We start from the raw sequence: 21,375 nt of genomic DNA on the forward strand, positions 1-21,375 counted from the left end.
ATGAAATCCTTAAAACTATTTGAGATTTAATAACAGCATTCATATTCTCTCTGCTCCCATTTTTAGTTGCCCATCTCTCTGCAGGTGCCTCATTCTGCAGCTGAGGGCAAAAGTGAATTTTTTTTATATGTGACCTCTCTTTGCTCCCTTCCTTTAAACACAGTGGCAATATGTAAGGCTTTCCAAGCCCCGCAGGGTCAGTGCATCATCTTTCCTCCATGAAATTACAAGCTGTGGTCAGGGCAAAGGTTGTGAGCTCTCCAAGAACGACACCAGGCCAAGAGCGATGCTGGCCACGTATGTCTACAACTCCATAGAGTCGTAACTGGCTGCATCGCATCCACCCAGGCTCTCTGAACTTGGACACTCAAATACTTTGTACATTCTTTTACATTTGTACAGTAACCATGAAAATCCAGTGCTGGTCAATATTTACTTGGCTCACATATGAACTACTGGACCAGGCAGAGAGCAGTGGAGAGCCAAGCCCAAGATAAGCATCGAAATCCGCATGGAATGTCTTTGTTAGTAGTTCCTACTTCAGTCAGGAGTAAAACACGAGTCAAAAAGCAATCTGAAAAATTTAATTGTTTTATAAAATAAGATTATGAAACTCTATGTAAAAATCCAGCTTCTTAAATACGATACATTCACTTCCTCACAGAATATTTAAATATTCAGGTCACTTATATTTTCACCACATTTGAGATAAAATCATTGGATAAATTAAAACATCCCTACCCAAAGATAACACAAGTTATACAAATAAAACTAAGTAATAATACTTTTTTAAATACCAAATGTAAAGAAATAAACATTTTTTAGAGCATGCTACAAAATTTTGCCAGAAAAATATATGGGATCATTTCTGTTTAACTAGAAAATATACAGTGTGCTTTTCGTTTCTCTCCCCCAAATTCAGTCTCATACAATTTTCATTTAACTTAATAAATATGTACAACAAAAATGTTTATATCTCAAAGAATATAAATAGCAAATACTGCATTAGAGCCTGGTCCAGCATTCTTTTCTCCTTTAGGGACTACAGTGGGGCTTTTCAACTCTGAATGTGCAAAAATGCAGAATCAGGCTCTTAGTGTTACCAACAGGGCTAATAGCTTTTACAAAAATTGATTAAGAAACAAAACAAAACAAAAGAACAAAACCAACTGAGCGAACAAACAACACAATAAAAAACCTCCAAGAACACTGCAAAAGACTTAGAGCTATTCCAGTCTGGCATTTTTATAAATAGAAAGAGATAATGTAGGGAAACAATGTTCCAGTTTAATTACTGCTGCCAGTAATTAGGCAAAAATTGTCAGTGGAGAATAAAAAATAACTTGAATTAGACACATCTTACTTTCACTGATTTAAGTTGATTTCCTACCATTTCTAAAAAGAGTTTCTGGTATAATCTGTACACTGGAAATCGGTGAAGAAACTTAATGACTTTCTTCAGACTTTGGATGATCCTTTTTGGAAAGTGGTATGTTTTCAAGTGCTTCAGTCCATACATTAAACCTTTAATGGTGTCCTGGTCTCCATTCTTTATTCTCCACAGATTGAGAAGTTTCAGAACTTGCTCTGCATGTTGACACAGTTTCATTGTGCGCTCGATATCTTCTTTTCCCACTTTCTTGCCTGGCAAACTGGCCATCAGTGTGTTGAGATGTTCAAAGGTGAGATTTGGTTGGCCGAGATGCTTTAAGACACTATTTTCACAAAGATCAATATCTGTAGAAAGCAAAAAGAAAAGAGACATAAGCACAATTTGGATGGGGCCCTGGGCAGCCTGGTCTAGTCTTAAATGTGGAGGTTGGCAGCCCTGCCTACTGCAGGGGGGTTGGAGATTCATGATCCTTCATGTCCCTTCCAACCCAAGACATTCTATGATTCTACAGTGCATGATAACTTTAAAATGACCTGCAAAAAAGCTTCCAAAATATCAAGGTAAATATTTCTTCTCAGTTTGTGTTTTTTTTTTTTTTTTTTTTTTTTTTTTTTTTTATTTCAAGTAGTTCTCACAGCAATACTGGCTTTTTTAAGCTCCAATTTTGAAAAGAACTAAAGAATGTAATTAACTTTGCAGATGCAAACAGCCCCAAATTACATACAAGGTTACTAGCAAGTATTTATTTCAATAAGCCTGTTTCATTTATCTTGCACAATGTTCTGTGTACATGATAGGACTTCTAATATTTGGTTCCAGTGAACGAAAAATTTATTCTTCCTCAGAAATATTTAGGCAAGCTTTGTTAAAGTAGTCATTTTAAGTTCTGAAGTGTTCTAGACACCTCACAATCTGACATAGCCATAAATATTTAAAAGGAGAGGCAAAAAAGAAAAACCAAAACATTTCTGTAACATTTTTCAAATCTATTCCCAGTAGACAAAAGGTCATTCAAATGTGGTGGTTGTTGATGGTGGCTTACACAAGAGTTAGACTGGCTTTCATACAGCCCCCATGTTAACATTGCGGCACTGCTTCAGCTTCGACACCTGTCTTGGCAGATTCAGCACAAACAAAGCAGTCAGTTGGTATGACAAATAGGTCCCGGAAGGGAAAAAGAAGAGAAAGCATGTCTGTGTATTCTGTATTCCCATGTGCTCCCACTGTCTGTATAGATGTCCTGGTTCAAGCTGTCAATCTCCATTTCATAATAAAAACAAACTGCACTCTCAGCTGCACACATCCTGCTCCCTCTAACCACTGCTCGGATCTAACAGTGGGAAATGCTTTCCCCCTGTCTAATCAGAATTCTTCGTATGCTGTACAGCCTCAAAAGAGAATATGGACTGTGTGTGACACCACATGTACTCCCAAGGGCCTATGTGCCTGTGAAGAAGTCAGATCTCTGAGCCGATCAGGAAAGTTTCCTTCCCTCAGCTTCACGGTGCTTACTGCATCAATAAATTTCTGCCAAGCCCTGAGGGGCCTCCTCAGAGCATAACACATCACCAGAAGGAATTCGATCCCAAGCAATTTTTAAAATGCCAATTAGGTTTCTCTCAATGGAAGTGCTAACAACATCAGGTACCTTGAATAATCTTTTTGACCGTATCCTGTTCCTTGTTTTGCTGCTTCCATAATTTCAGAACCTGGAAGGTCTGCTCTTGTGAACTGTGCCTTTGTTTAATCTGTTCAATATTTTCTGTGCTGATCTTTGTCCCAGGCAAATTGTCCGCAAGGGTGTTCAGCCAGTTGGGTGTGAGATGAGTAGGAACAGCAAACCTAAACATAGCCTCTTCACACAGGGTTACATCTGAAACAAAAAGAAAGAGAAAAATAGAATAATAGAATCATTTGAGTTGGAAGGGACCCCTGAAGGTCATCTAGCCAAATTCTACTGCAATGAACAGGGACGACTACAGCTAGAGCAGGCTGCTCGTAGCAAAATAATATGTCATCAATGTCATCTCTGTTGCCCTGCTTGTCTTTGGACTACACAGCATGCAGCAAGAGTAATAAGGAAAAACAGTTAAAATCACTAAAATTAGGAAGCTATCCTTAGTGTTGTTGCTCTCTGTGCTTGAGTTCCATTTAGTCTGGCCTGAAAGAATCAAGACTCTACTCCAGCCACTGCCATATCAGGCAAATGGCTATTTTCATCATAAATGCTGATATTTTCATGTTAGTGGCAGTCAAAGGTATGTTTTCAGACTTTGTTTAATAGGATACACACCTATTCCACATTTCTGAGGTGACGTATCTGTATTTTCCTGACAGATGTTGTCACGAACTGCATTTCCTTTTAATGCTGTTTTGAAACCCAGAGCACTACAGTTTGTGTGCTTTTGACAGACTGCTTTGGATGATGTTTCATTGGAGAAAAATCCCTCTGGACATCTTTTACAAACAGTGTCACTCTCAGGAGTACCTGTGAAAACAAGAAAAAAATGCACTCAATTACATGTGAACTCAAGTGGTTAAAAAAAAAATGAAAATATACATTCTTTATAAAATTGTGATCACTTCGTTTTCTTATTTCTAATCTGTAAAGGACTCATTACCGGGAAAAAAAAACACTTCACGTTTTAAAAACAAATAATTTTTTCAGAGAATGATGCTCCTGCTAGACTAATAGAATAAACAGAACTCTTAGATGCACTTATTACCAACTCCTGTAAGGATCTTTAAGAAGCTAATTACTTGAATCTATTCAGATATTATCTGACGCCTGACCTTCATCTTTCATCCACACTAACACTGTGTAAAATAATTAAATGGCACAAGACTCTCTGCTAAACTGTACTCTGAAATATCTGCAGAGAACCTTACGCAAATGGATTACTGCAGCTCTAGCCAAAAATAACTCAACTACATATCAACTAAAGACCCTCTGATAAGTATTTCCACTTCTGAAGTATAAAATTACACAGGAAATCATAACTCCACCAACATTTTGAATTTTTTCCTGGCTTGAGTAAAATACTCCAAGTACCATCCAATATACGAAAAACATTTAATACACATACAGATATATTTACATGGTTTAGAAGACATTGTTATGCCCTCAGCAAATTTGCTGATGACACCATGCTGAGTGGTGCAGTTGATATGACTGAAGGAAAGGATGCCGTCTAAAGGGGCTTGAACAAGCTCAAAAAGCAGAGCTGCTGAGGTTCAACAAGGCCAAGTGCAAGATGCTGCACTTTCAAGTCAGGGATATGAGTACAGACTGAGTGCAAAGCCCTGGTACACGAAAAACTGAACATGAGCCAGCAGTGTGAGCTTGTAGCCTGGAAGGCTGACAGTACCCTGGGTTACCTCCAAAGAGTGGTGGCAGGAGGGAGAAAGAGGTGATTGTCTCTTTCTGCTCTGCCCTCATGCCGCCCCACCTGGAGTATTTTATCTAGACCTGGGGCCCTAGCATGGGAAGGATGTGGAGCTGTTGGAGTGGGTCCAGAGGAGAGCCGAGAAGATGATCACTTGGCTGGAACACCTTTCCTGCAAAGAAAGGCTGAGAGAGTTGGGCGTGTTTAGCTTGGAGAAAGCTTTGGAGAGATCTCATTGTGGTCTTCCAATACCTAAAGGAGCTTATAAACAGGAGGTAAATGAAGTTTTTATTTGGGTTGATAGTGATAGCACAACAGGGAAGAGTTTTAAAGTAAAAGAGGGGAAATTCAGATTAGATGACAGGAAAAAATTCGTTATTCAGAGTGCAGTGAGGCAGTGGCACAGGCTGCTTAGAGAAGCTGTGGGTGACCCATACCTGGAGGTGTTCAAGGTGAGGTCAGATGGGGCCCTGGGCAGCCTGAGCTGGTGGGTGGCAGTCCTGCTCAAGGGAGGGGGCTGAAACTGGGTCAGCTTTGAAATATCTTTAATTGCTTTATATTCACTCTTAATTCACAGTTATGCAGACATCACTTAAGCAAGTGCCTAAGCTCTACTATACAATATTGCATTACTGAACACAGACTTAAGCACATGCTTAATATTATTTGCAAATAATAATTAACAATCTTATTTGAATATGAAAGTGCCTCCATCTAGTGTATCTTGGTAGTATTTACATGTGGATGCTTATTACAGCTCTAGTTTTGAAGTAAATTTTATTTATTTGGGATATTTCCTCAGAGAAAAGAGTCAGGAGTTTTCAATTAGCCATGAAATATATAATCTGATCTGATACAGATCTGTTGGAACGCATTCAGAGGAGAGCCACAAAAATGGTCCAAGAGATGGAACACCTCTCCTACAAGGACAGCTGAGAGAGCTGGGGCTGTTCGGCCTGAAGAAGAGTAGGTTCTGAGGTGATCTGAGAGCTGCCTTCCAGTATCTAAAGGAGATATACAGAAAAGAAACAGGCTCTTTAGCAGGGTCTGCTGTGATAGAACAAAGGGAAATGGTTTCAAGCTTAAAGAGGGTACATTTAGATTAGATATAAGGAAAGAGTCCTTTGCAGTGAGAGTGGTGAGGCACAGGAGCAGGTTGCCCAGAGATGTGATTCATGCCCTGTCCCAGAAGAATTTCAAGGTGAGGCCAGACCAGACCCCAGGCTATCTGATCTAGCTGTGCATATCCCTGTTCACTGTAAGGGAGCTGGACTAGATGGCCTTTAAAGGTCCCTTCCAACTCTAAGGATTGTCTGATTCTACGATCTAGCTCTTCTTCCATTAGACCCGAGGTGAAAACAAAGGGGAAAAGTTTAGCTGCTATGCACCTGGAAAACAGAGGCCCTGGATACTGTCAAGCCCAAACCCTGCAATTTCTGCAGCCAGCAGCAGAGGCTCTGGGTAAGGCTGCATGCACAGCAGCCCCGGTGCTCACTTCCCCAACACACACTTCTGGAGACTCCAGATGATACAAAACTCAAGCCAACACCCACACCTGAGCAAGCAGCAATTACTTTTTCTGAGAAGTCTGAACTTATATCAGTTTTTCCTTCTACAGACACTCTGTGTTTCATCAGCAAGGAAGAGGAAGAGAGGAGAGTCCCTGCAAACGGTAAGCTGGTCCTTTTAGAAGTTCCCCTGTAACCTTTGCAGCACAAGAGGGAAATAAACAGGCAATCCATTGCTGAGCACAAAGTAGTCCCCCCACCTTTCCAGTTTCTTCACTGCTTATCTGGCTTCTCTTGTTCAGGGCCGCATCACAGCTGCCCTTCTGCCGCTCCCTCCAGGGTAACCGGAATCCCCCTCTCCTGCAGGAAGCAGCAGCACAGCTGGGAGATAACAGCCTGGCAGAAGTCCTGACTCCCAGTGGATTGCTTTGGAAAGCTCTGCCACACACAGGGTTGACTGCAGCAGCAAGGAACAAAGCCTTAATGCACATGCAGAAAAGGGGACTACCGAAGTAAAGTATCTTCCCAATGTAGCTGCCATCAGCAGGGCAACAGTCGGATTTCATTTCTAATTCTTTATGCTTTGACCTAGGCTCTGAACCACACTATCACCCTGTGTGGCAGTGGGAGTGTATTCTTCTACATTCAGGTTTTCTTCCCTCTGAATTTAAATCAGTACAAAGTTCAACAGTATAATGTAGCAGAAAGTGGGAAGAAAATGTGGTCCATGCTTACTAAATTCCTAGCCAATGCCTCACTGCAAAACCTGACTATTAGCACAGGAGGACATAATTCTTATAGTCTTTTCATTCCATATCTGAGGTCTTGCTGAGGTTTAGCTTGTTCATTCTTATGGGCTTCTGGAAACTGACTTTCCAATAAATACATGGTTCAACAATTTATCTTCTAAAGTTTGTCTTGCTACAAACTTAGGGGTTCTTATCTGTCCGCTATGGTTTCACTGTGTTTGTAGGGTTATATCTTTGTCTCCTGGGTGGGCTTTCAGAGAATTTTGTGTCCCCTTTTGACTTGCTGTCAAGGTGTGATGCAACTTCATTAACCCAAGCCACAAGATGTGAGGACCTAGGTTAATGACAGTTTATAATATGGAACCATGGTCACTGCCATAGAAATGCCTAACGGTGGCAAGAACAGATGTAGGATGAGGGTAGACAGCTCAGCCAATTACTCAGGGAATGGTGATCAGTAACACTGCTCCTTACATCAGACTAGTTCTCCAATGTAATGTTCATTACCAGAGAGAGGACTCCTGAGCTATTATTCAGCATGTCTCTAAATTTACAGCCAGCCTTTTTGTTTCTCACTTTGTATGTATCACCTAGGGCAGTCATTCTGTAGTTCTGGAGACTGGCTGCCTACAGGTTTTTATTGGAGGTGCTTTGATTTTTCCATATTCCCTTCCTCTGGGCTGTTACCAGTCTCCAATACAATGACAGTATATAACTCTTTCAGGCTGTATTAAATATTGGAGCTAAACGCTTGCCAAATGATAAATAATGCATTTTGTTTAGAGAGAAGAGCTTATTACTGGTTTAACAATTCATGCTGTCTCAAATGAAGAATACACTCCACTGGAACGCATTGCTTCACCCTCTATCCCCACCAGACGTACCATGCAGTGTCATTCTGCTTGACAAAAAAAAAAGTAGTTTGTGTGATAATTGTAACAGTTTCCCTAAGAGTTCCATTTAGGATGCTGGTAATTAATTATTACCACATATTGCTGTGCTTCTAGAGCTATATTAATATTGTTTTAATTATACAGTTGGTGTCAAACACTTAGTGGTCCCAGTGTTTGTTAAGATACACAGTTGCTTGAAACAGCAGATTTCACAATGAAAAACCTTATTATTTATCACACACGCAAATACTACATTACAGATAATGTTCCTTTAAAAGAGGCAATCCATCATGTTTCTCATTAGAGTGCAATTTGCTACATTTGCTGCTGCCATTAAGTTACTGCCATTAGGACAGAGGAGGGGGTATTCTACTGAGAAACATTCCTTTGGCTACAGTTCAAATGCAGCAGCCTAGGAGAGGGTTCAATTGCCTTTGTAATTTACTGTCCTGTAACTTCATCTGGTCAAGCCTGTTTCCTAATCCCGTAAGCACCATGAGCTCCAACGTACTGCAGAGCAGTGATTAACTCTGTGCTTCCTGACAAATGGCACATACCTGGCTGTGCAACGCCAAACCCAGGAGGGCACTCCGTGTGCTTCAAGCAAAACTCCAGCTCCAAGTACCGGCCTTCAATGCACTCGCAGACGCGGTCCTGCGTGCTTGTGCACTCCTGCTTGACGTACTGCAGCTCTTTGCAAACAGCACTGCAGTACTGGCACTCGTCATTGCTGTTCCAGTCTTCGGCGTAGTACTGATCTGGGCATGGGGCACACACCGTGGGGCTGGCAGCTGTACAGTGCTGCTTTACATAGCTCCCGGGAGGGCACTGGTTGCACATCACTTGACGAGATGTCCCCGGGTCGTAATGGAGATACTTGGGGGGAGAGATGTCCTGGATGCTCCACTTGACCGAGATGTCCAAGAGCTAGTCACAGGAAAAGAAAACATTGCTTGCTTCAGTTCAGTGAGCACCACAGTCACATACAAACCTACATTTTGGTGAGCCTAACCATGTCGCTCTCTTCAAAAACACGTTCGTGTTAGACCGGCTTCTGGTCTCTCCCACATCTGTCTTAGAATGAGAAAAATTTAGTATCTTACTGAGCCGTTCTTCTCCCACCCTTTCAGTATCACTGGGCAATGACCTTTTGCCTCTTGGCACCTGCAGACCTGGCCTGTCAGCTCCGTTGGCATCACATTCCATGCATAGCAAGTCAGGGATTATGCGCTCTGGTGTTCTTGAGTATCAATCACTTCAAACACAAAAGAAGTAGCAAGTATCTGAGCAAATCTGACACATACCAGTAGCACAGATACCTTTAAAAGAAGGTACCCAGCTAGAACAACATAAGTGACTTTCATTGCCTTCCATTTAATCTTGAATTGAAATGTGGCAGCTCTGGGGGGCACCACAGGGCAGTTCCTGTCAGTAGTATGAGGTAGCTTCAGACAGAGGCAGAGAATGCTATGATTAAAGGTGCGATAAGGATTTATTCTCACAAACTGGAACAGGTCTGGCTAATGCTTCCACTTCCTATCTAAAAGCACAGGCAGGAAATGCTCAGCACCACTCAAGGACCCAGTCCAGCTCTGGCCAAAAGCCCTTCTGCTTCCTCCAAGTCTGTTTTGCTGGCACAATTCAGGACCTCATGGTCTGAGGTGGCCCTGCCCTTCTGTAGAGACAGCCTTGATATCACGTCATTTTGGTCTTGTCACTAAAATTTTGGTTACGTGATCCCACCAGCCTAAAGTTCTCTCATTTATTTCCCTCAGCACAGCCCCAAAGGGTTTGCCAGGAGCTTGCCCTTCACACTGAGAACCCTGACATACTTCTTGCTTCCCTTCAAAACTCGTACATTTTAGAATCGTGCAGCAAACTGACTCTGAATGAAGAAACTTTTCTATGTATCTGTTCAAATTAAAGATCCAGCCCTGATGGTTTTTACTGCTATTTCTGGCCTAGTGAGTTAACAGAGTCACAAATTCCATTTCAAGAACGTATTTTCCTCTTTTCCAATGTACAATCCTCAAAGTGTATGTGGAATTAACTCTTCCTAGTCATTCAGATTCTAAATTTTCTAAAGGGGTTTCAACTAAGGGCCTCATTTATGCCACAGAACTGCAGCATTCTTATTAAGGCTGGAAAGGACAATGATTTGCACTAACAAGAGTCACTGAATTTGCACTAAGTAACATTAGGTGCCTAAATTAGGAATTCAAAATATTCTTAACTGCATTCTCATGCTGTCTTTGAATCCATTGTTACACAGCTGTACTGAGACAGGCTAAAGAATGAAATGTACACAGTATGGATTTTCCCCACTGCTTCTGGCCGCTCTTGACTAAGCCCAGTAACTTCTCTCTTCTGTTTGTTGGGTTTTTTTTCTTTACTCTTGTAGAATCCACTTTTCTTTTGGCACTTTCGATGAACGGCCTCTTTCATTGTAAGAAATTCCTTATTGCTCACTGAAGTTTACTGATGATCTATAGCTCATTTTTCTTAAATGACTAGATCTGTTCCATCAGTCTGTTTAACAAGAGGGTGCAGCACATTTTTTGAATGTGAATGGCTTTCCATCTATGAAAAATGCACCCACCCTTGGTAAATCTATGTCTATTACACTAGTAATAAGGAAGTCTTGATAAACACATCAACTGTTGATGCGAACAGTCAGTTTTTCTTCAATGGCTTTTATTCTGTAGTAGATACTACAGCATCCCACAGAGTCCAAGGCACTCCATTTGCAGAACACAACTGTCTGCAATATGAAGCACAAAGGCTACAAAGACAAGAATAAACCCCTGTTTTGTGCAGATATGCACGGAAACCCAAGGCAGTACCTAACTCAGATGAAGATCTGACACTGTGAAAATGATCAGGGACAGCAACCAGACAAGCTGGTCATGCCTTTTCTATTTTTGCTTACACGTTTTCAGGCACTGAATGGTTAGATGAACCATTTCAAGGCTGATCAACTGCCTCTGTAACAAGCAGAAGTAGGAACGACAACAATGTGTGTTTTTCTTACTTGGCAACTTACATTGGAAATCACAGACAAGAGGCAAGTGAAAGGATTAGCTGCCTTTCACTTGCCTCTTGTGAAGGCAAGTTTCCTGGGTTAAAAGAATTCAATTTCATTAATCCAGACATAAGAGCATGGTGTTTTGTGGGGGAAAATGGAGGTACTCCCTTCCTGAAGAGCCCACTGCCATGAGAAACAAGTCAATTCAACACAACTGCAGAGAGAAACTGATTCAAATTTTCATTATAGCATCATTCAGTTAAAAAATTATTTCACTTTAAAGGTCCAGACTGAGAGGAACAAAAACATACCTGAACAGTATGTATGAGACTGTGCTAAGCTTTAACTCTGGAAGTACAAATAGCTGCCAAGCAAAATACTATTAATCTAAATGAGTGTAACAAATAAACATGTTAATAGGATTAATATATCAGTGTCACCAAGACTATCAGTCTTTGCATTTCATTTTTTTTGCTTGCATTTTTAATAGAAAAGCACATCAGACTTGTCTTTCCAGAAACACAAATTATACAGCTGCAATAATCTGTCAATCGCAGGCTGAACCTCATGTATGCAGAAACTCCTTCATTTCATAAATAATTATGGCTAAAGATCTCCCAGTCAAACCGAAGCTATAAACGCAATTAGTATCTCAGTATTTTTCAGTATTTTACCAAAACATCTCATACATCATTTTCAACACAGAGCTGTATTAGACACTGCTACTATTGTTTGACATTTGCAATCCTATCAGTATAGCGACCTGCCTTAATTCATTGCCTCAAGACAAGTAAGCAGCTGGGTGCAAAATTCAGCAGGACAAAGTAAAGGAGGAACATTCAAATAAGGGGCAATTAAACACAAACATCACCTCTTAATCAAGAAATCCCAAACCACAAATTGCATGAGTCTGAGTGTTTTGGAAAAATATCACTGTATTTCCACCTTTCTCTTACATCTCCTCTGTGTATCAACCCTTGCTATAGACAGCATATGGGGCATTTTAGAGATTTTTCTTGGATCATTTTTTTCCTCAGACCCAGCACAGCCATTAGTATGTTGCTAAGTGCATTTCAAGACTCCAATATCATCCTTCTTCATAGAACTGCTATAGATCCCTTGAAAATGCTTAGATAACAGAAGATTGTCTTCTATTCAGACAGAGAGCAGCTAACACAAGCTACTATTATGGGTTTCAATATATAACCTGAAAATCAGAAGTTATCCTTGAACCTAAGCCAAGCATCAAAATAAAGGAAAGCTATTTTTCAGAAGTTTTGCAAAAAAAAAAAAGGCAGGGAAGGTGGTGGAAGGTAATCAAGTATTTTTTACAGTTTTACTGCAGTGACATGGCACAAACAGAATGAAAAGCTTCCTGTCCCTCAGCCCACGGAATAAGTCAGAGGGGAAGTTCACTAAGTTGTCCAGTCTCCTAGTGTAAGACATGCTAAAGAACACCCCCCCACTTGTGCTTGGATAACGAGTTAGGTCACCTGTTATAGCAGATTTGTGGTGCAGAACAGATGGTGCTGAACACCTGACATCCACATGAAGCACGATTCAGTGGGGGTTGTTTGGGACTAACTTTAGGCTGCTACCATGCAGTTACAGCGCATCTGGTGTGTCTCCAGAGTCCATCTCTCTGGATTTGCTTTCATCAATCCAGGTTATTTTTGTAAATCCACCTTGTGCACTCTAAGTCTGCTCTGCTGTGCAAACTAAACTGCAGCAAATAAGGATGATCAGGAGAGGCCATTCAAAGACTTCCTGGACCAAATTAAAATGCTAATGAAATGTATTTATGTCATTCCTGCCATTTCTCCTCCTAAGCCACACTAAGACCAAGATGAAAGCCAATCCTCTGTCATGTAAAGCCTCTGATTGAACTAGATGCCCATACATAAAGACACACTAAGTATTAAACTCCTGAATCTCTGCTGTAAAGAAACAGCAGTGCTGGAGTACTTGTAAATGTGTCGATCAGAATTTACTAATCCTGAACTGTCAATCTTCCTGAGAGCTGCAATGAAAGCAAGATTTCTCCTAAAATCATGTTGTCACTGACCTGCTTGCACTAGTTGGAGAAAAAGGCATGTTCTAGCTTGAAAGAAGTGAGAAACTGGAAGTCTGGCCTCAGTTTACCTTTTAAACTCTTAAGAAACTGAAGCTGGAGTCTATCAAAAATGCCCTTGGCTAGAATTATGGATTTGTCATTCAATACATTGCACAAAATTCTGTTCTTGTTTAGAAGAAGTTAATGCAAATAAGAAGAAATGTCAGGAGAGATGAGAAGGAAATGGAGAGCATTGCCATTAAGATGTTAACTGTTCAATAGCTTGGCAAGTTAAAACAGTACCTATAGATTCAGTACAGACAGGGAACACAGGGCAAGAGAAGGATTTTCTCAGTTAAAGAATAATGTTGGCAAATGAAAAGGGGATTCTCTTGTCAGAGAAAGTCCAGGAACAGCCTTTTACTGAGAAGCAGGTGCAAGAAACTCAAGTAGTTTAAGTATAGGTCTTGATGCATTTCTGAAAGCTGCTCGGTTTCCTGGAAGAGCTGAGAGATGGATGCAATAGACATAGGCAGTCTCTTTCAATTTTAAAACATAAGCATTTCCTTTCTATCCCAACACTCAGTACCTTGTTCATCTCAACAAATTAACTGTTAGACTGATTCAGAAAGCCCTGAATTGCAAAGGATTTTTCCTATGCTAGCAAAGCGCAAGGTTCAGTTTAAGAAAACAATCCCCAGTTCGTTCATTTATTTTGTTCCGCAAATACGAAGTGCAATCAGTAACAAAATTATTGCTAAAACAACAAGAAAAAAATCTAGTATCATTGACTACAGCTATCAGCCTATTGGGTGAAGTTCATCTCAGCTGGACACCACGAGCCCAGTTCTGTAAGGGCTGAAAAACCCAGTCCTCCATCATCTCCGTAAGGCAAATCCTGAGCACCTCTTAGGATGGCCATCTCCATGCAAGTAGTTGGGACGACCTATAAATACCAAAACACAGTCCTGGTGTAAATCAGTGTCATGCAAGCGTACACTGAGACAACTGAAGGCAGGACTTGCTGATAACCATATTGGAGTCTTTAGCTTAGAGGATGATATCAAAATTGGACTCATGTTTTAAAATATTCTAATAGCTCTGGGTTTATGTATTGGTACTTACAATGTTTTAGCCAAAATGAGTTACTCAAGGCCAAACAACATTTCTTTGATTCTGTCACTCCATACATTAGGCCTAAAGCAATATTTTTCCATACTATCTTCAGTCAGCATACACAAAACACTCAATCCTCACATAAAAGGATTGTGCTTTCCATTTATTTGCGCCCTTCGAAGATGCTTTTGAAAGAGAAATAATGCGATTGTAAAAGGGCATGAAAACAGCACACACCCTTTTCTTTCATCTTTAAATGTAAGGCAAAGAGCTGCTTGTCTTTTCTTGTTGAATTAAAATGAACTGGAAGACAAAGCCCATAAAGCAATAATCTTTCAAGCATCATCCCCTTAAATCACTGCTTTGTGAAGGAAAAGAAAGTGTTTTTTCAACATATGAAAATATTATTATATAGTTTGGTGCTGTGGTTTGGGGTTGTAGACCAAAGGAGAATGTTTAATTTTCTGAGAAAGATAAATCTGTTTCTGTTTTGCATTCCACAACTATTCTGAAACATATTTTCCTGCTTGATAAATAACTGTTCAAGGCATTTGTCAGATTGCTCCTAGTGTTTGCGTTGGGTTGAAAGTAAAAGCTCTCCTACTTTGATCTTTACACAAGGTATTGGCACAAAGCTAGGGCAGGAGGCCCTCTGTCCTTAGAGCAGAATGCCCCATGCCCAGAACCCAGGGAAATCCTACTGACAAAATATGGAACTGAATGGCATTAAAGAGGTTCACCTAACTAATAGCTTATAGAATCATAGGATCATTAAGTTTGGAAGTAACCACTGCAGACCCCATACAAGACACTTTGTGCTGAGTCTGATCCATGGCCATCTACTGCAAATAGCCAATGTTAATATTTTTTTTTTTCATCTAGGGAAAAAAGAGCCATGTCCATCTGGCCAGCTGGGAGATATTTCATCCTCATCACCCCTGTTTCAGGTGAGAGACCATGCAATCACTAAGTGTAAATTATTTGGGGTGACAGATACGCAGAACTGATTAGCTCATAATTAGCAGGCTCTCTTAGCACAGACCAGGGGAAATATTTTTTCAGCAGGGCACAGTTTAGCACCAGGCACACAACAATAGCTAAAACAGTTATTTTGGCTGGTTTCAGATCTGCTTATAAAGCTGCTCCACCATTTTGCCAGCTATTTCAATGCAATCCATTCACTTTGCATATTACAGGACCTACTTTTTGAATAGAGGATACTTTGCAGACTGGTGGCTGCTGTCTTATTTAAGAAATGTAATTAGTGACACTTTTGAGCCGTCTGTATTCAAAACTGGATATCGACCACTATTTCTTTCTCTCCTGGGAATATGATGTTAGCAATTCAAATCTTGTAGAGATTTTCTAACACAGTTGCCACTCACAGAGCAATTTTGGGGTCTAAACAATTGTTTCATTTCCAGTGGTAGGAAAATGACATTCAACTGAAAAGCAGCTGCATGCCTTCATTTATGACAGTTGCACTTCACTTGACGATTGTGTTGGGAGAAAGTAGGAAAGACTAACTAGCTACTCACCAAAAGATCTATCTTAACCATAAATCCTATTTTTGAACGTAATTCATCAGTGTGACATCAAGACTTGGAGCTAACACAAACTTGAGATGATACCAACATGACTACAGGTTGCACTGAACAGAACTAATAATATCAGTTAGCTAGCAAAACAGCGTGGCTGATACTATGTGCAAACAGGTGTTTTTCCCCCGGAAGACCATCAGTTAGTGAATCTACTAGTATGAAAGTTAACTACCAAAGGAGCAAAATTAAAGTTTCTATGAGATTAGAGAAGTGTGTCTAATTTAAATTCCAACAACTTTTAAAGTTCTTCTGGTAACTTTGGTGCTTTATTTTTATCCAACACACGTGCAGGCAGACAGACAGAAAGAAAGAAGGAAAGTCAGACAGAAAGATAACTCCTACCCTCTCAGGCTGCAAAGCCACTGCTGCCTACACACAGCAAACCCAACAGGCAGGCCAGAAAAAGCATGTCACATGCACCCAGAGATCCAAAATAGAGAAAGGTCAAGTTTAAGGGTCAAAATAGTTACACGACAAGTAACAAGATCCAGCTCTGGGGAATTTCTTTCAGCCTATTTCATAAGGCTTGTATGTTTGTAAGCTGTTTTAGTGTTCCAACAAACAACACATACATGCATGCATTACCACAGCAGGTCTCCTTGCTGAAACTTTCAACAAAGAGGCCAAGGCTGAAAGTACATCATATCCAAACCATCCTTTTCAGTGATGGTAACTCCAAAACCAAGGCGTTTAAGCCAAACACACACAACTTTGAACTGCTGCTGTGCCTCCTACAAGTGTTCTTACAGAAGAAGTACTCAAACTATCCTCAGAGCTACGGAACATCCAGCAGCACTTAAACTTCACAATAACATAAAATAAATTGCCTTTAAATAGAAAGAAAAAAAGAGTTGAATGATGAAGCTCTCTGATATGCACTCCTGTCACTGTGATATATTTCAGCACAGAGACTCCACTGCCCAAGATCATGCTGAACATCACCCAAAATTATGACTTTAAGAAAGAACATGAATAGGCACATTACATTTAAGTAGAAGCACAGTGCTAATGTGAGCACTTTATGGCAACCACAGATAAGAAGCCGAAATGTCCAAATTAGATTTCTGTGCTTCCTCACAGACAAAGAAGGCGCAATGTTACGCCTTAGATGAAAAAGTTGTCTTGCATTTTAGCTTGCCAACCACGAGCCTGACAATTTTTGCTTCTCTTGCACCATTAATTATTTTGGTTTGTTTCTCAAACAGCTCTTTCAGAAAGTCCTACTGAAAGTAATAAACATGCATTACTCATCGGATCCTGGAAATCTTGGTGCATTTATAAAGAGCTTTCAGAATAACTGGAACTCAGTTCTAGTGTTCCAGCACAAAATTAATGTCCCTGTACTCACCAAAACAAACGAGAAACAAGTTATTGTGCAGACACACATAACATCCTACTATGAACAGTACTTCTTAAATGTTTTTATATGAATGTTTTCTTATCCAAAAGGTGAATAGTCTCCAAGCAGATGCTACACAGTATCCGGCTGCATGCAGGTTTTAATTAAACTGGCGTCATATAAAATTCCACACAGCTAAACAGATTAAATGGTCTTTTGAAAGATTTATTGCACTGCTAACATCTCTAAATTTGCATCTGGAAGTATCTTTGTAAATCACCAAGTAAACAAAAACTTATTTAATAAGGGGCTTTACCTGATTTAATAACATAATTTTTTTTCCGTAAAAGTACAGACACAGCTCCCAATTCATCATTTTCTTACACACGAAGCTGGATTTTCTTAGCCAAAATAAGCACACATACTTTTTTTCTGGAGTCACAGTGGTTTTTCAGGGAAAGAAAGCCAGCCCAGTATGTGAGACATTGCCTTGTGCCACTGTAGGAACGACTACACAGACAGGCAGGGATGGAGCTTCTGTAAATCAAATACAAACATCCCAGCCCGCTGTTTCTAAAACTCATTCCGACATACAGTATTTTATATTAGTACAGCACAATGAAGCCTTCCAAAAGGTGAGAGGAAGATAAGAAAGAAGGCAAAAAAAGTAAATCATGCCACTACCTTAAGAAACGGATCAAAATCTCTGCTTCCTTCCTGACGTGAGACGTGTCCAAACCTCACCAGGAAAGCCCAGTGTGATGAAACAAAAAGTGTTCACCAGGAAAATGAAGAAAAGGCAAAAGAAAAAGAAAAACAAAAACAAAGGAAAACACCACCAACAAAAATACAATAGAAAAGCCCTGTGTCTTTTCTGCCTCATCTCTGAAGCTGCAATCCATCTCAAGCCCTATCTACCTCTCTGAAGGGACTTACCACAAGCGTGCAGCACAGGAACTTGTTCATTGTGGTTGGTGGAAGAAACCTCAGCGCGCTGGGAAATCAGGCAGAGCTAGCCAGTGCTCCAGCCTCCTAGCAGCCTGCTGACATCCCCCAACATTAAAGACACGGTATATATATAGTCCCGGTGTAACAGGAAGCTTTGGCTCAGCTTTGATCACTCATTCCCTACTATGACCAAACTTTTCTCTCTCTCCCTTTTTTTTTTTTTTTTTTTTTTTTTTTTTTTTTTTTTTAGGAACCTGTAAAATCTGATGATTTAATGGAACTCTTTGAGTGCTGTAACCACAGACTGGAAAATGCAGGAGGGAGTGTCAGGGGCCGGCCAGGGGAGGGTTTAATTGGGCCCTGTCTGTCTGTCTGTCTTTCCCCCCCCCCCCTCCCCTATGCAGCTGGCTTGGTGGGAGACACACTTCCAGGACAACATGTCTCAGCAGTCAGGCTTATAGGGGACGTGTTTAGAAATCACTGCCAGCGGGTGAGCTGCAGACCCCACGGCCCTACAGCCAGCCCCCACAGGGAGCCTGGAGCTCACCCAGGGCTGCCATTCCCCACCGAGCCCGCAGGCTCCTTTCTGCCTGGTTGCCCAGGGATTTCCAGGAGCGGGGCTGGCTGGGAAACAAAGGTCGGGAAGGGGGAGGTGGAGGGGAAGGAGAAACCCTGCTGGTTTCCCTTCCCTGCCGACGTGGGAACGCCAGCAGCAGCTCTGCTGCCTGGCCAAGTGCCCATGCCACCCTTTGGGCAAAGGGCCCCGTGCTTCTTCCTTCTTCCCCATGCGGTGTTTTTAATCAGAAAAGAGCTTTTTTTTTTTCTTTTTCTTTTTTCCTGCAGATCAAACACTGATGATTTTGCATTCCTTTTCCTTGGTAGGCCCTCAGGTACCAGCCTGGAGCTCTGTGGGGGCTCTGACCCGCTGGCCTTCTCTAGGCTGGTACCCCAGGAAAGTCAGCCCGGCTGTGACTTTCCTCTCAGAGGTCTGAACAAAGTATTCCTTTTCCTAACCTGCAGATACCCAGAAAGTGATTATCGTCCGTATTTCAGACTCTGTGGGATCCCGGGGTAGAAGCCAAACCTAGTCGTGCATCCAGTTTTCACAGATGGTTTTCTGCCCTTTTTCGTAGGCCAGACCGAAAACCTCAGCTCTGGATATTCCAGCTCTCAAGCATTTGAAATCTGGGGCCCACACTGCCTCTGAATTGTGCAGTTTTGCCCCTCTGAGTCACGAGGCTGTGTGGGATTGGCAGCAGGGAGGTGGAAAAAGCCTGCACGTTGTTTTACAAAATCCAGCTATGCTAAGTCAGGAAGCCATAGTCTTCAAGGACAGCCCAGCACGTTCCTCCTTATACATCTGTAATGGTCTGAACACCCATCAAGCATAACCTGAGACTGAAACAGATGCTGATTATACTCGTCAACATGATAAAAATTCAAGACACTTGAATTAGTGATGAGTCCTTTCTAAGAGGCAATGTGAAAATTGGCATGGAAATCCAGCTACCCAGAGGCGTATTGCTGACATCTGTCAGGTAGTTGTTATCACTTCATTACTTAAAGGGATGCTCTAGATGTTCCTGTAACCTTTTCAGAGACTTCTAGTACTTTGGTATCTACTCTTAGGCATGTTAGTGGACATGCTGCCTAGATAAAGACACAGCAGTGCTGATAGTCTGGATCTACCTGGATATTTTCTCTGTGGTGTGAAGAGAAGGACCATTTTCTAAATGTCCATCGTTGACCACGTACAAGTAGCTGTACTGAGTGCATTATTTTCCATACAGGGGCCAACTTAAAGTATTACAAAGAATGCTACAACAGCTCCATCAGCAGAAGTTATTTAAGCCAAATTAATGTTGTCATCAAGATCTGGGACACAATAATGCAGTCTTCTGACTGGCAATACCCAGCACCAGAGTCAACTTCTGACCCTGGGGGTAGGTGATACCAATTGCTCCCCACTCAGATACCAGAGAAGGAAAAGCAGAAAATCCATAGCAAGCTCTCACAGATAATCAAACACTGTAAGCTAGTTTCAGTGGGCTTTGAGTTAGGCTTGTCATCTCATTGCTGGTGCCCGCCATAAATATACAACAGCTGGATCTCTGGAGAAATAAAAATGCAGCTCATAAGCCTGTATTTCTGTCAGTTAATGTTTATAGGGAATACTGTTCGTAGAAGACATTTCTAGAGATCCAGTTTTTCTTTTTATGCAGTGAAACAACTGAAAAAATTAAAAAGGCAGTCAAGTAGCTTAGCTCAAAGTGTGGCTATCATTAAGAAGTGGCATCTTCAACAGGTCTGCTTTTTTTTTTCTTTTGTATATTTGCATTCAGAGTATGAGAATAAGGCAAATCTTCCCTGAGCTCATTCACCTTAATGGAGGTGAAGTGTACCTGTTTCGGTGAGGACAACAGCTCTGGACAGATGCTAAGGAGACCATCATCTTAAAATACACGAATAGGAAAGTTTCAGCTTTCTAATCCCACTGGGATCTGTGGAGCTGGCTGTGAATGGTACAAGGGAACTATATAGCTGTACTTAGCATGTTTGATCTGAAGATCACAAATAGACAATAAATACAGAATCCCACAATGCCATTTTTAGTGTCACTTTCCAGAGAAGAACTATGCTTTAACAAGGTTTAAACTGCAGTTTGAATGTTTTCACAAGAGCTTTACAGTGTTGCCACTTTGCCTTGGGGAATTAGCTAAGATGTGTTTTGCACAGAACAGAATCATAGGACGAGGCAGCAAACCCTGTAATAAACACTTGTCCATGCTACGACCGAGTTGTTCTCGGCAGTGTTTAAAAGAACCACGTTTGTGACAATATGCCATACAGCAGGGAAGAGACACAGCCTGGATTTATTTTATAAAAGTTAACTTCCTTTAATTATTCATTATCCGTAAGATAATTTACAAGATGCAATAAGAGAAGGAACTTAAATACCAGGATTTCTTCTTTTTACTGATATACCTAATATAGCAACTATAGGCATTAAGTAGTCTGTGCCACATTACAGGAATATGAGTAGTTTGTTTTAAATGTAATTAGTTATGGAGAAAAATGACTGCTATTATTGGGCAGACTGAAAGTTGCTGATACCACTCTGCCTTCAATCTGTACTGATGTGCTTTTGGTAAGACATCAGTTTATTGATTCAGTAGTAGTCATATTTCCAGACACGTATTTATCTTTCCCTGTTTTTTATCCTGTCTATTTGTAATGCTGTCCTGAATGTTATGATTGTTATAAATCTATTTTTATTCTCATGCATCATTATAATCACCAGGTCTATAAATGGCTTTGCTCTTTAAGCCAGTCTGCTATCTGGAAAAACTCACAAGTCCAAACC

General features: G+C 40.9%; 1 protein-coding gene across 1 annotated transcript; it reads right to left on the bottom strand.

The window, feature by feature from the left end:
* Positions 1 to 569: 569 nt before the first annotated feature.
* Positions 570 to 18,238, bottom strand: TNFRSF11B (TNF receptor superfamily member 11b). The gene is made up of 5 exons (XM_042870269.1): positions 18,000 to 18,238; positions 8,487 to 8,856; positions 3,687 to 3,881; positions 3,042 to 3,266; positions 570 to 1,737 (listed from the first exon to the last, which is right to left on the bottom strand). The coding sequence occupies exons 1-5, from the start codon at positions 18,027 to 18,029 to the stop codon at positions 1,349 to 1,351; spliced, it is 1,209 nt and encodes a 402-aa protein (XP_042726203.1). The 5' UTR covers positions 18,030 to 18,238; the 3' UTR covers positions 570 to 1,348.
* Between the last annotated feature and the right edge of the window lie 3,137 nt (positions 18,239 to 21,375).

The sequence above is a fragment of the Lagopus leucura genome, unplaced genomic scaffold, assembly GCF_019238085.1.
Source record: "Lagopus leucura isolate 7727_CA_CO unplaced genomic scaffold, USGS_WTPT01 Super-Scaffold_100002, whole genome shotgun sequence".
NCBI classification, from domain to species: Eukaryota; Metazoa; Chordata; class Aves; order Galliformes; family Phasianidae; genus Lagopus; species Lagopus leucura.